Raw genomic sequence first — 13,697 nt, forward strand, 5'->3', positions numbered from 1 at the left:
TTATTCACATCTTTACAAGACTGAGGAAGATTAATCCAGTGAACTATCACTTAGTGATGTCTACTATACGGCACTAGGGCAGGTTATTGGGATTCATGGGTGAAGAACTCAGGGTTAAAACAGGTCAGTGAACCAGCTTATGCCTACTTCCCTGGCTGTTATTACTTCATGTACCCTAGACAAATGAAAATTTGTTTTTTTAATCTTTTAAAACTCACCTGTTGAGTTAGCACTGGAGTTGTGTGGAAGCCCAGAATTCTCTATGTTTGCAGATGCTGTAAAAATAAAGAAATATCCTGTTATGAAAGAACATTTAACTAAGAATACTGGCAGTATGTGGTTTTCTGTCTAGCGGGAGTAGGGGTAGTGGTGTCAGGAGGGTAGATTATTCCACAGGAAGTTCTACTTTGGCCCCTGTTGTTATGAAACATATCTTGAAGCTGTCAGTAAAAGGGACTGTATTACCAGGTTTTTCAAGATAAACATCTAGCTTATGTAACAAACACTTACATAGTACTTACTATATACCAGCCACCGAATGCAATAGCTTTGCCAAAATTCATTTACCCACACAATTGGGGACAGATGGGCCAATTTCTGCCACTGAGGGCTCTGCTCTTCTGAGTGGAGTGGACCATTTCAGGAGAGGCCGTTTCTACTCACAGGCATCTCTAGGTCTTGCACCACCCAACCAACACCCCTAATTTCATACAATGGAGGGATAAAATAGGATTTTCTTATTTAACTGCACCTTCTCAGTAGGGTTTTAATTTTTAAATTAGTACACCTTTAGATTAGGAAAAAATCTAAGAGATTTCTATGTCCCAATTAAGCAACTTTTCAGAGTGCTTTATTCGTTTTGAGTCTTTGTCTAATGAAGATTAAATATGTATAACACATAGGGAGAGAGCAAGTGTATTATTGTGTCCTTTTCACAAAGATGAACTCTCCCCCACTTAAAAAAAAATCCTCCAAGTACAAAGAAAAGCAGTAACTTTGAAGGATTTATCTTTACTTCTCGGGCAAATTTCTTCTTTGTGAGAATTTCTTCTTCTTGATGGGACTATCATCTGTTTATCACAAAAGGATACAGTGTAAGATTAACTTGAAAAAGATCAAGGTCAACAGACTACGTAGATGTATTTAGCAGCAGATAGCAAACAACTGCCAACATTATTAGGTGCTTACCACAAGCCAGGGTTATGTGCATTAGCTCATCTAACCCTCTCAACAATTCTTAGGAGTATTGTTTTGCAGACAAGAACTGAGGCCCAGAGAAGGCCACCCAGATACAAAGTGGCAGAGACTGGAATTGGACCAGATAGTTTGATTCCTAAGCCTGCAGATATGAATGCCAAAATGGAACTACTGATTTTCTACTATAAACCGGCTCCTCCCCCAACCTTCCCAATTGTTGCATTACCAGCTGCTCAACCCCAAAACCAAGAGGTCATCCTTTGATTCTTCTCTCTTCCTCATCCCACCCTCCAATCCATCAGCAAGTGATTAGTCCCAACCCCCCACAGATCTAGAATCCACCCTTTTATCTCCATTGCCACTCACCATCATCTTTTGGCTGGGCTAACACAACAGCCTGTTTTTGTTTCCCTGCTATTGTCATTCTTAACGCGATGATTTCTTAATTTCTTGGCGACTTATTTGAACACTTGAATACAGCCATTTTCAAGCCACCTCAATCCTTGCACTTTTCAGTTACAAGTCAAAAAAGTCCCTTCTTTCCACAGTTGTTCAAGGTGGGTTTCTGTCACTTGCCACTAAGAGTAATGACTAACAGCCGCCCCTCCCATCCTGTTAATGTTAATGTCATTCATTGGAATACTACAATAAATCCTGTTTGCTGATTTGCAAACTTGCTCATAGTCTCCCTCCTCCTTCAACTGATATTTATAAAGCTATGCAGCAGACTGTGAAGAATATTTTAAAAGCAGAATTTCAATAATGTTTTTATCTTCTCCCACAATATTCTAGGCAATGGTAATACTGTGGAATAAAAGTATTATCTACTTCAAGAGCCATCATCATCTAACGTGGCTTAGTGGTGAAATGGTTAATTGAAAATTTGGATTCTGATCTGAAACCAAACATGTATTAATTGTTTTACTTGCCATAAATTAGCTTACTTATCTATAAAATGGGGACGATACTGTGAGGATTCAATGGGATGATTTTTGGACCTAAATTAGCATAGCGTGGGATGCACACAATATGTACCCAGTAAAAATCAGCTATTAAGAGTTTTAGTATGATGGCTAAAAATCACTATACTTCGTAATGACATTGTATACAGATTACACTATACATGAAGACTACGATTAACAGTTACTAGCTTTTTTGAGAAATCTTCTATTGTATACCTTTTAGTCTAGTTGCAAGGTGACATTATATAGTCTGTAGAAACAGATTCCACCTCTGGTTGGTTATACTAGTTTATGAATTCAGGGCTCGCCTACTGTAGAGCATTTTAAGTTTTCCAAATGGGACTAACCTCTAGTAAGACATTAAGTAATAAACAGAACAAACAGTGAGTGCTAAAATAGGGCAAAAAAAAAAAAATCTGTGTTATCAGGGCAAAAGAAAGAAAAGCATGGTCACTCACAGTTTCTCTAATCGGTAATTCATTGGAGAAACAGTAAGGCTTATCTTCACAAACACAGCAACAAATTTTTAAAAATGGAGACCTCACCTCATGAGATAATTGGTATAAAATTAGGACCAAGATACAAGATGGACATGATTTTACCACTTTTTTCTTAAATGATCTCAAAATTAGGTCTGCGAAGCCAGTTTGTCACACGCACAATTAAGCAAACAAAAAAACTTCAGCAAAACAAAGAAAAATTGTTAATTCACCCAGGTTATTCCAGAAAAAGCAAGTGTTGTGCCTGAACCTTCCAGATTTACAAACTGCCTTTTTCTCTTGCTGGATAAAACGAACCTAAGGCTAACATATACAGTGGATGGATAGAACTTAAAACCATGAAAACCTTGGGTTACTTAACTTATCCTAGTTTACTGACCATTACCTAGGGACCTGACTTCTCTAACAGTTGACAAAGGAAAACAGTATTTACACAACAAATCCCAACTTCCTGGTTTCATCCAAAAAGGGCTGTTTGAAGTCTCCAAAGGGCCAAGGGCCTAAAACGAAACAAATTCCGCCCTACACAGAAAAGCAAAGTCAACATCATCCTGTTACGACCTTACTAGCGACGACATGGGCCACCGGCGACCGTGCAGCTGTGCCCTTAACGCTGCGCAGCTGCCGCGCGCCTCGGCCGGGTGTTTATGGCACACGAGGGGTGGAGAGCGCCCCGCCATGGGGGCGGCCGCCTCAACTACCGCGAGGGCGGGGCGCGCTCCCCAAAAGCTCCCAAGTAGCTCCAAGAGCCCCGAAGTCCAACTTCGAGCATCAGGGGAACCTTAAGATTGTAATTCATCTGGATAATACTGCATAATATTAGACGCTGAAATGCCTGGGGGACGCTTGAAAAGCTCCCCGACTAACTGCGAGACGTTTCCGCGGGCCTAGGTAGACATATTTTTCAACTCAGCTAATCTTGTTTACAAACGGAAGCCTTAGAAACTCTAACCTCGGCAAACATTAACTTCAGGGAAAGGCTGTAAAAACCAACTTGCGGTAACTCAACAGGTTATGCGCACCCGTCCCGGCCTGCGACCGCCGCTTCCAAAAAGCGAGAGGGGAAGCACCAGGCAATTTCCTCAGCAGGCGGCCCCGGGGCCAGCGGGTGACTGCTCCAAGCCTCAGTTTCCCCCACCCCGCCCGGTCACCTCTGGGTCCGCCCCGAGCGTTCGGCCAGAGACACGCGGAACTTTCTGTACCAGAGCCCAACTTGGGAACCCAAGCCTCGGCAGCGCGCTGCCTCCCACGAACGGGGCTGGCGACCCCCGCAGCCACTTACCCGCCATGGGTGCGCTTTCATGGGCGGCCCCCAGCAGCGCTAGCACCTGCAGCGTCCCCAGGAGCAGCGCGGCCCAAGCACCTCGCGCGCCGAGTCCCATTGTTCCGAGGGCAGGATGCGGCGGCCTCGTGGGTTCCCAGCCGAGGTGGCGGCGGCGAGAGCGGCTCCTCTGCGCAGCCGGCGCCGGCTCCGCTTCCCCTTCGGCTGCGCACGTTTCCCCTCCCGCCGCTTGCCCCCCGAATGACCAAATAGGGCGCAGGAGCGGGGCCTGGAGGGGGCGTCGCGTGCGCAGCCGGGGCGGCGGGGCCGGGCTGGGTGGCGCGGGGGCGGGCTCGGGGTTCTGGGCGTGGCGACTCGGCTCGCGGCCTCCCTCGCAGGCGCGCGCTTGGGAACCCCAGAAACCGTGAGCCGTTTCCTTTCTCTTCGGAAATGGCAGTTTTGTTGTCCTGGATGAAGGCGAGCGCCGCTGCCTCCCCGAATGCTGAGCACGCTGGCTTCGCGGTGCCCGGAAGGAAGCCTTTGAAGAGTAGTTTTGCGGGCAGGGAGGGGACAGGGGTGCGTGCGACTCAGAGTGAGAGGGAGGAGTTGCAGGGCAAAGGTGGGAGGAGGGGGAGATTCTGGAGAGGAACTTGAGGGGATGGGATTCACTCTAAGGAGTCCTGGGCGGTCGGAGCTTTCCCCTCGCGTGACCCAGCCTAAGGGGAAAGTGGAGAAAGACAGCTCGACAGATTTGTTGCTTAAATTCAAACGTAAAACACCTACGATCTTCTTATCCCAGTTGTACTTCATCTTCTCCACGGGTTCCCTGTATCTCTGATTAAGACAAGAGATTAGTGGAGTGGGCGGGTGGGGGCGCGCGCAGGAGTTGGTAGCAACTCTCAGTGAAATACAGTAGAGCCATGGAAAGCGGGGGCTGCATTAATCCAACCAGCCTTTTCTCTCCTTGCGCCCTGCTGTCCCAGTTCAGATGAAATGGCCAGTTTTGAACAGTTTTTGGCTGAGTTCCTTTTAAACCCTTGGAGCCAATGCTAATCACTTGTCTTGACTTGAAGTGCTTGTAAAGTCTGCATTTTCATCGTGCTCACAACTCTGAAGTGACATAGCTACCTGTGGCTAATGCATGAGAATAACAAAGGCTGAGTCCTGGCTTGGGTGGGAACCCTCAGCTGAAGTAGAAGACTGAAGGATCCAAGGAACCTAAAATCACAGTGAATCCCCACCTGCAAAGGTCTTAATGTTGCACATCTTTGGCACCTGAGGCAGATTTCATCACATAAAGGCCACATTGCAGTTAACTTCTCAAAACTGTGTTATGAGAGGTAAAACTTTCTCATGTCAGGCAAATCCATCATTACAGAGGTCTGACTGGTCCTAGAGATTAACTGAGACAATCTGTCCTAAATTTACAGAGACTTCCATCTGTGGATTCAGTCAGCCAACCTGCAAATGTTTCCCCTGCAGCTTATCATGGACAAAAAGCAAGCATTGCACATTTCGATTTTGGTTATTCTATTTAACTGGGGAATCTGGTTTAGGAATAAACCGTTCTGGTGACTACCCCATTATCCAAGCATTTCACAATCTAGGCCCAACCTGTCTTTCCAGCCTTGGTTCTGTTGCCCATGGAGAAGGGTGCTTTCTGGTTCCTGGCATTTGCATACGTTGTTCTTTCCTTCTGAAATGCTCTCCTCTATTCTCTTCACCAACCCACAGCTAATACTTCCTTTAAGGCTCAGTGTACTTATAGCCTGGGAATCTGGGGTGGAATAAGAGGTCTGCATGTTTATATCCCCACCACATTCATGTGTTGAAACCTAATCCTCAAGGTGATGATAATAAGATGTGGGACTTGGGTGGGCATAGTGGCTCATGCCTGTAATCCCAGCACTTTGGGAGGCTGAGAAGGGTAGATCGTTTGAGGTCAGGAGTTGAAGACCAGCCTGACCAACATGGTGAAACCCCGCCTCTACTAAAAATACAATTATCTGGGCGTGGTGGGACGTGCCTATAATCCCAGCTACTCGGGAGGCTGAGGCACGAGAATCGCTTGAACCTGGGAGGTGGAGGTTACAGTGAGCCGAGATCACGCCACTGCACTCCAGCCTGGGAGACGGAGTGAGACTTGTCTCAAGAGAAAAAAAAAAGATGTGAGGCTTTTGGGAGGTGATTTGGTTGCTAATGAATGGGATTAGTGCCCTTGTAAAGGAGGCCTGAGGGAACTTGTTTCACCCTTCTGTACTGTGAGGGCACAGCAGGAAGACGCCATCTATGAGGCAGAGGGCCCTCACCAGACACCAAATCTGTTGAGGCCTTGCTCTGTCAACTTCCCAGCCTCCAGAACTGGGACAAATAGATTTCTATTGTTTATAAATTTGTTGATAAAGTATCCCATTTAAGGTATTTGTGTTATAGCAGCAGAAACGGACTAAGACAGTGTGGAGAACAAGATATTTATTTACTTGGACAGTTTTTCCCGGGTACTGACCTGTTGGAGACACCTTCAGATCTCTGCTATCTGATTGCCACACCACAGTGAGTGGGTGTGCCCATCTTTGATACTAACAGCTCAGTACTGTGGATTGCCCATGTTTTTTCTAGTCTGAGGAGAGGGGAAAGAACAAGGAACTGTGTGGCCTTCCTGCTCTCTTGGAAACTCTATTGGGAGGACTAGCCTCCCAGAGAAGTTGTAGCCCCAGTTGTGCCTCAGGTTCAGCCCCCATCACTGTACCAACATTTTACTTTGGTGATGTGAAAAGTTAAAAGAACAGCATGGGCAGCCCTTGGCCATTTAGGTCTCTCCTCCTTTCCAGCCTCATGTCTGGATCCCTCTCTGTAACCTCACTAGAGCACTCAAAGTTTTCCAAATATGCTGGGGCCTGCCACGCCTCTGTGTTCTTGCTCCTGTTCTTCCCTTTGCCCAAGATGCCCTCTAACCTTTTCTCTTAGGCAGTTTCTACTCCTCTCTCAAGATTCCCTTCATATCCCATCTCCCCAACCATCTGGGCAGATTTTAGTGCTTGGATGATCCTCTGCTCATACATTGATCAGCTGGGTCTCTAACCTTGTTCTCTATAAAATATTCTCCACATAGCAGCCAGTGTGATTCTTTTAAAACATGTCAGATTATGCCATTCCCTTGCCACTTAACAAAGTCTGAAACCATGGCCTGCAAGGCCTACGTGACATGGTCCATGGCTGCCCTTTCCACCTCATTTTCTACCCTCTCCTTCACTTCTCAGCTCCAGCCTCCTTGCGGCACTTTAGAAATGTCAAGTCAGTTTCCATCCCGGAGCCTCTGTACTTGCTGCTTCCTCACATCCTTCAACACTGCTCATCTGAGAAAAGCCCTTCTTGAATACCCTAGTTTACAGCTCTGTTTCTTTTTGTGGCATCTAGTGCTATCCATCATTATGTTCATTTATGTGTTTATTTTTTGTCTGTCCTACAAAAATACAAGTTCCATGAGAATAAAAAAGTGAATGCATATTTTGGCCAAGTGCCTATCGCATATTGCTACTGGATTCATGTCATACGAATCACTTCCTTTTTTTTTTTTTTTTTTGAGACAGAGTCTTGCTCTGTCGCCCGGGATGGAGTGCAGGGGCACAATGTCACCTCACTGCAACCTCCGCCTCCCAAGTTCACGCGATTCTCGTGCCTCAGCCTCCTGAGTAGCTGGGACTACAGGCATGTGCCACCATGCCTTGCTAACTTTTGTATTTTTAGTAGAGATGGGGTTTCCCCATGTTGGCCAGGCTGTTTTTGAACTCCTGAAGTAAAGTGATCCACCTGCCTTGGCCTCTCAAAGTGTTGGGATTACAGGCGTGAGCGACCGCACCCAGCCTACTTTCTTTTATTTACAACTCAGATTCCCAGCCTCCATTACAACTGGGTTCAAGAATATAACCTAGGCTTTGCCAGTCAGGCTCATCCATATCAAACTTAAATTCAGGTATGAGCAACCAGAGGAAAGTGGCTCATTATGGAGCTCCTTGCCTTGCTAGTATGAATTGCCCTAATAGCCAGGCGGCTGCCTTTGTTGGCAGCACTAGCAGTGACATTAGTTTCTCAGTGGTTGCAACATGGAGTTTCTGATGTAATAGTGGTATTGACAGAGAGCTGCAATGGTGATAGTTTTCTTGCTGGGCTAGTTCTGCAGTGGTTTTGTGCATTATTCCCAGAGGAATGGCCCCAGTTCTGAATCTCTACACCTTCCAACACACCTGAGAGCTACCCAATATCTTCAATATAATCCTTTTCTGCTATATCAGCAAGAGTCAGCAGCTTTTGTTTCGTACAGCTAAGGATCCTGACTTTGTATGATTGTGCGTCTTTTTCCCCACAGTGGGCTACAGTCTCCATTAGATGATTCGCCAACTATTTATTGAGAGCTTACTATATGATGGACAATGTCCTAGCCAGAGCTTACAGTATAGTGGCAGGGCAGGTACATACACGATTACACTAGAGTGTAATCAATGCTATGAAGTGATCGTGGGAAAGCACACATTGGAGGCACAGTCTATGTGTTCATCTTTGTATTTGAGGCTCTAATGCACTTCCATCATATAGAAGCATTCAGTTTATATTTGTGGAATGAATTTTGGGTGGAGACAAATAGAGCAGCAAAATGCTGGTGTCCTTCTCCATCAATAATATTCTCTTTGCATCCAACCTGTATTTCCTGTATGTCTGAGTCTTTAACTTAGGGTCACTTGAGGGCGGACCAGGAGTTGGAACTATCATTCATTCACTTAGTCAGTGTGCAAACGTTTATTGAACACATGACATGTACCAGACATTATACTAGGTGCTGGGAAACAATAGAGAATAACACAAGTCTATCTGCCTCACAAAATGATAGACACTAGTGAGTCCTTTACAAGTTAGTTGGTTTCTACCCATAGAGACGGAAAGTATTATAGGATGGTGGTTACCAAAGGCTGGGGAGAGAAGAATGGGGAGCTTTGTTTAATGGGTACAGAGTTTTCATTTAATTTTGCAAGACAAAAAGAGTTATGAAGATGGATGGGGGCCGATGGTTACACACAGTTTGAATGTACATAATACTACTGAGCTGTACATGTAAAAATGGCTAAGATGATACATTTTATGTATATATAACCACAATTGAAAAAAATTACACCCCCACCCCCAAAAATAGAACAATAAATTTACACATGTTGTTAAGGGAAAAAATGTGAGTTGGTTTCTAAAAATGAATGGTAAAAGCTGCTTTTGTTATGATTGTAAAAAGATAGAGAGATTTCATGTTTTCTCAGTGAGATTTACTTATATCCCACAGTAAATTTTGATTCATTTTTAAAAAGAAGCAGGTGATAGAGGATGGCTCATCTGGCTTAATGTGCACAGATAATTATCTTCTAGCTATGTATGAATTAGTCTGTTAATAATCAATATTTGCATAAGGAAGGAACCAGAATCTGCCTGGCTTTGAGACTGAAGTAGTTGCAAATAAGGCAAGGCACTGGAGAGATTTAACAAAAGAGAGTAAATTGGCCTGTGTCCATTTCTCTGTTTCTGCCAATTTCCTGTCAACTTCCATTTTAGCAGATTGACAACATGTTATAAACTGTGATTAAGTCTTCACAATGAAAGCTCATTTGCTGGGTATCTTCCCCATTCCTGTACCTCTGCTTCCTTTCCCTTGTATTCTAGAGCCCCTATTTTTCTTGCACTTTCTTCTTCCCTCACCTTTAGGTTTTTTCCTTCTTGTTTCCTCCTTTACAGTAGAAACTGCAGACAGAGTGTGAATCTATATAATTAATCAAAAAAATTTATTGAGTATTTTGTGTTCAACACTTACAGAATTCTTAGATTCAGATGAGCAAAAGTGAAAATAAAACAAGTAAAAGCAAAGATAAAGCAAACAGGCCAGGCATGGTGGCTGACGCCTATAATCCTAGAACTTTGGGATTCTGAGTCAAGAGGATTACTTGAGAGGATTACAAGAGCCCAGGAGTTTAAGAGCAGCCTGGGCAACATAGCAAGATCTCATCTCTACAAAAAATAAAAAATTAGCCGGGCATGGTGGTGTGTGCCTTTGGTCCCAACTACTCAGGAGGCTGAGGTGGGAGGATCACTTGAGCCTGGGAGGTCAAGCCTGCAGTGAGCAGTATTGCGCCACTGTACTCCAGCCTGAGTGATGATTATATTCTGTCTCCAAAAGCAAGCAAACAAACAAACAAAACAAAAAAATAAGCAGAGAACAATGAACTCTGATGCAATTGGATTTTCCTCTTGAAACGAGATCAGAAAGAGAGAGTTCTGTGTGGACTGAAGTTTGTAAGGGTGACTTCTCAGAAAGGGAGTGGGGGAGCTTTGTCTGAATCTGAAGGATTTGGCCAGATGAGAGGTGGTGATGTGAGTTTTCAGTGTCAGTTCTAGGCAGGATTATGTTGTGCTCTGAGGACAGCAGGAAGAGGAGAGATGTGAGTTCAGAGGTTTTGTAGGGAGCATGTAGGGAAGCCTCATGGGCCTTTCCAGTGTTAATTAAATCCCGTTATTTATCAGCTCCTACTTTGACTTTTTTTGTGTCTTCTCTGTAGGAGGCTATAGGAACTCAGCCTATTTTATTTCTCTGTTTAAAGCCACTGCTCTCCACCCCGATCCTTTGGTGTTGTTATTTCTTCAAGTCTACATATGGAGTGAGTTGCAAGTCTCCAGGCCATTCCTCTTTGCTGCCTCTGAACCTAACCACTTTCCATAGCGAAAGTTTCATTGCTAATCATGACAGAGAAATTGACAAAAGATAAAATTGCTGTTGTGGAGAAGGTTAAAAAAAAGATGAAAGTTGTTAGTCTTAACCCCTGCTCAATATTTTCTGTTGCTCATCTAAAAAATTGGAGAAGTAGGGCTTACCAGTCCATTCATTCAACAAAAATTGAGCAGTTGAACACACAAATACACACACATATACACACACAAGAAACAACTAGAAATAAGTGCTGAGAAAACACACCGATGTGATGAACAACTGGGTGGTGACTTCAGAATAAACAGTCAGGGAAGTCCTCTGTAGTAGGTAACAGTTAAACTGAGTCCTTAGAAGGAGCCATGTGAAAACAAGGGGGAAGTACATTTCAACCAGCATAGTGTGTTGGGGGAATAAAAAGAAAGCCAATGTGCCTGAAGCTCAGTGAATAAGAACAGAGAGGTACAAGGGAAGATCTGGGCCTTTTCAGATGAGGAATTTAGATTTTATTTTATATATGATGTATGGAAAGAACAAGAACAACAAAACAAAATGTGATGAGAAGCCATTTGAGAGTTGGCAAGTCATCTTGTGCTTTATATATTTTTAAAAACATCACACCAGCTTCTATGGAGGAACAAGAGTAGAAACAGACCAGTTATGAGGCTATTGTTGGGGGCTTGAACTAGGGTAGAAGTGGTGACAATGGAAGAAGTGAATGGATTTAGGATGTGGATTGAGAGTAGAGTCAATTGGATATGATGGCTGAGGGAAAGAGAAATTAAGCCTCTTAGGTTTGTGGCTTGAGCAACTGGGTGAGTGGTAGCTTCACATCCCATATCCTGGAATACTAACCCACACTTTTTGAATTCTGTCCTACTGTCCTTCTGTCATTTCTGAATCTCTTATAGCAACCTTCATCAGGAATGCATACAGAGTTAGCCAAATTGAATACAATATTTCAGTGATCATCTGTTGGTATCTACATGGGTCAAGAGGGAAGTAAGCACTATTGGATGCTCCCTAAGTTTGCTCTCACCCAGGAATACTGCATTTTGAGTATTACTTGTGTTAGCAGTGGTGAATCCGTATGGGTCTGCGGCAGCCTCAACTCTTGCCTCCTCGGAAGAAAGAATTTGACCGAGGGGCATAAGACAGAGTGAGAGAATGAGGCAAATTTTGGAGCAGGAGTGAAAGTTTATTCAAAAGCTTTAGAGCAGGAATGAAAGAAAATAAAGTACACTTGGAAGATGGCCAAGTGGGCAACTTGAGAGATCAAGTGTACTGTTTGACCATTGATTTGGAGTTTTATATGTTGGCATTCTTTTGGGGTCTGCATTACTTCTCCCTTTATTCTTCCCTTGTGGGGGTTGTCTGCCTGTGCGGTGGCCTACTGGCTTTTGAGGGGGGCCGCATGTGCACTGTGTTTACTGGAGTTGTATGCACGCTCACTTGTGGCATTTTTCCCTTACCAGTCTAGTGGTCATATACCAGGTATACTTTGCCTTTTGCCTCTTTTTTTTTTTTTTTTTTTTTTTAATGCGGAGTCTCGCTCTGTCACCCAGGCTGGAGTGCAGTGGCGCAATCTTTGCTCACTGCAACCTCCGCCTCCCAGGTTCAAGCAATTCTCCTGCCTCAGCCTCCTGAGTAGCTGGGACTGCAGGCCCGCCACCATGCCCAGCTAATTTTTATATTTTTAGTAGAGACTGGTTTTCACCATGTTGACCAGGATGGTCTTGATCTCTTGACCTCATGATCTGCCCACCTCGGCCTCCCAAAGTGCTGGGATTACAGGTGTGAGCCACCACGCCTGGCCTAAAACCTCTTATTTCTATGAGAGACAAAAGGATGTACTGTGTGATGTCTCATTACACCCATCGTTGTACCGATGAGAAACCTCAGCAAAATCCCAGAGGTAAGTGTTGACAGTTTCAAAGGTCAGAAGGCCCATGACCTTGCATGTAAAATCAAAAGGTCAGAACTATTATGTTGTCAGGGTGACACCCTAAAGAGGGGAGGATGGGTAGGCAGTGTTCTCCCTCCTCAAAGAAAATTTTGTCATTTTACCCTTATAATTGCCACATATTTTTTCCAGATACCTTTCATGTAGCCCACCCCCAATAAGTAAATATATTAGAATTTCACTGTGTAATGAGAATAAAAGAAAGGACATTAGATGATAAGCTTTTGTGATCTTCTCCTCTCTCCTCCCTTCAGCCCTGACTCCAGTGTCTCCAGCTGAGAGGCTGAGCTTGCCAGCTCCATTTCTGACTGCTCATGGAGCAGAATCAGTGACCAAGGAGAAAAGGGCTGAGTGAAGAAACAAGTGTGAGTGCCAAGATGATGCCAAGGGCTGTGATTTCCTGGTGGGAAGAAAGAAGGAATAGAAGCCAAAGGAAGGGGGACGAAAAGCAAAACCAAGAATCACAAGGAATCAAGTTCGGAGAGAATTTTGGTAGAGATTTTGAGAGGGGGGCTTTAAGGCAGCCATGGACATACTGAAGCAAGAGGAATGAAGGGAAAAAAGAAAAGGGGGGAAAAAAAGAAGAAGAATGGGGCCAAGGAGGATTTAAGGCTACCATTATGGGTTACAAGTTGAATTCTTTTTAATATTCTTCAAGCAATGACAGTAAAGATTCAAATAACTTTTAAATTACCTTTGATTTCTAAACCAAGTTTCTTGGAATGTGAAAGTCGCCAAGACTGGGCCCTGCAGGGCCTGGGTTGGGCTACTACTGCCTATGGAGATTCTGAGGGTATTAACCTTAATAATGGCATGAAATCAATAAAAATCATCCAAAAGCTTTTTTCTGAGCATCTATTGTATGTGCAGCATTGTATAAGGCATGGAAGAAAAAGCAAAATAGTATAATGTGTGGCCATGTCCCTGCAGGTGTTATATTTAAGTAAATGACCCATTTCCACGTGGGCAAGTAAGTAATAGCACTCCACCAAAACTGTCACCAGACTGTGAGGGCTGTAAGTTGGTAGGAAGAAGTACTAACTAAATGTAGAACTTAATATCTATTTTTCCTTATTTG

The 13,697-nt window shown here is 44.1% G+C and overlaps 1 protein-coding gene and 1 long non-coding RNA gene across 3 annotated transcripts in view; one reads left to right on the forward strand and one right to left on the reverse strand.

The window, feature by feature from the left end:
* The window catches only part of TMEM123 (transmembrane protein 123), a 56,466-nt gene extending 52,242 nt beyond the window's left edge, over positions 1-4,224 (reverse strand). The window contains exons 1-2 of the mRNA XM_003828384.5: positions 3,942-4,224; positions 219-275 (exon numbers count right to left, since the gene is read on the reverse strand). Coding sequence (XP_003828432.3) covers positions 219-275; positions 3,942-4,041 — 157 coding nt within the window. The 5' untranslated portion in view covers positions 4,042-4,224. The remainder of the gene's footprint in view (positions 1-218; positions 276-3,941) is intronic.
* A 104-nt stretch (positions 4,225-4,328) lies between these two features.
* LOC130540610 (uncharacterized) lies at positions 4,329-13,464 on the forward strand. Of its 2 annotated transcripts, none has more exons than XR_008954606.2 (2): positions 4,329-4,467; positions 12,874-13,464. It is a non-coding gene; the product is annotated as an uncharacterized LOC130540610 (long non-coding RNA). The 2 variants fall into 2 exon arrangements; XR_008954607.2 differs by having other exon boundaries at positions 4,358-4,496.
* The last annotated feature ends 233 nt before the right edge of the window (positions 13,465-13,697 follow it).

The sequence above is a fragment of the Pan paniscus genome, chromosome 9 (assembly GCF_029289425.2).
Source record: "Pan paniscus chromosome 9, NHGRI_mPanPan1-v2.0_pri, whole genome shotgun sequence".
NCBI lineage: Eukaryota > Metazoa > Chordata > Mammalia > Primates > Hominidae > Pan > Pan paniscus.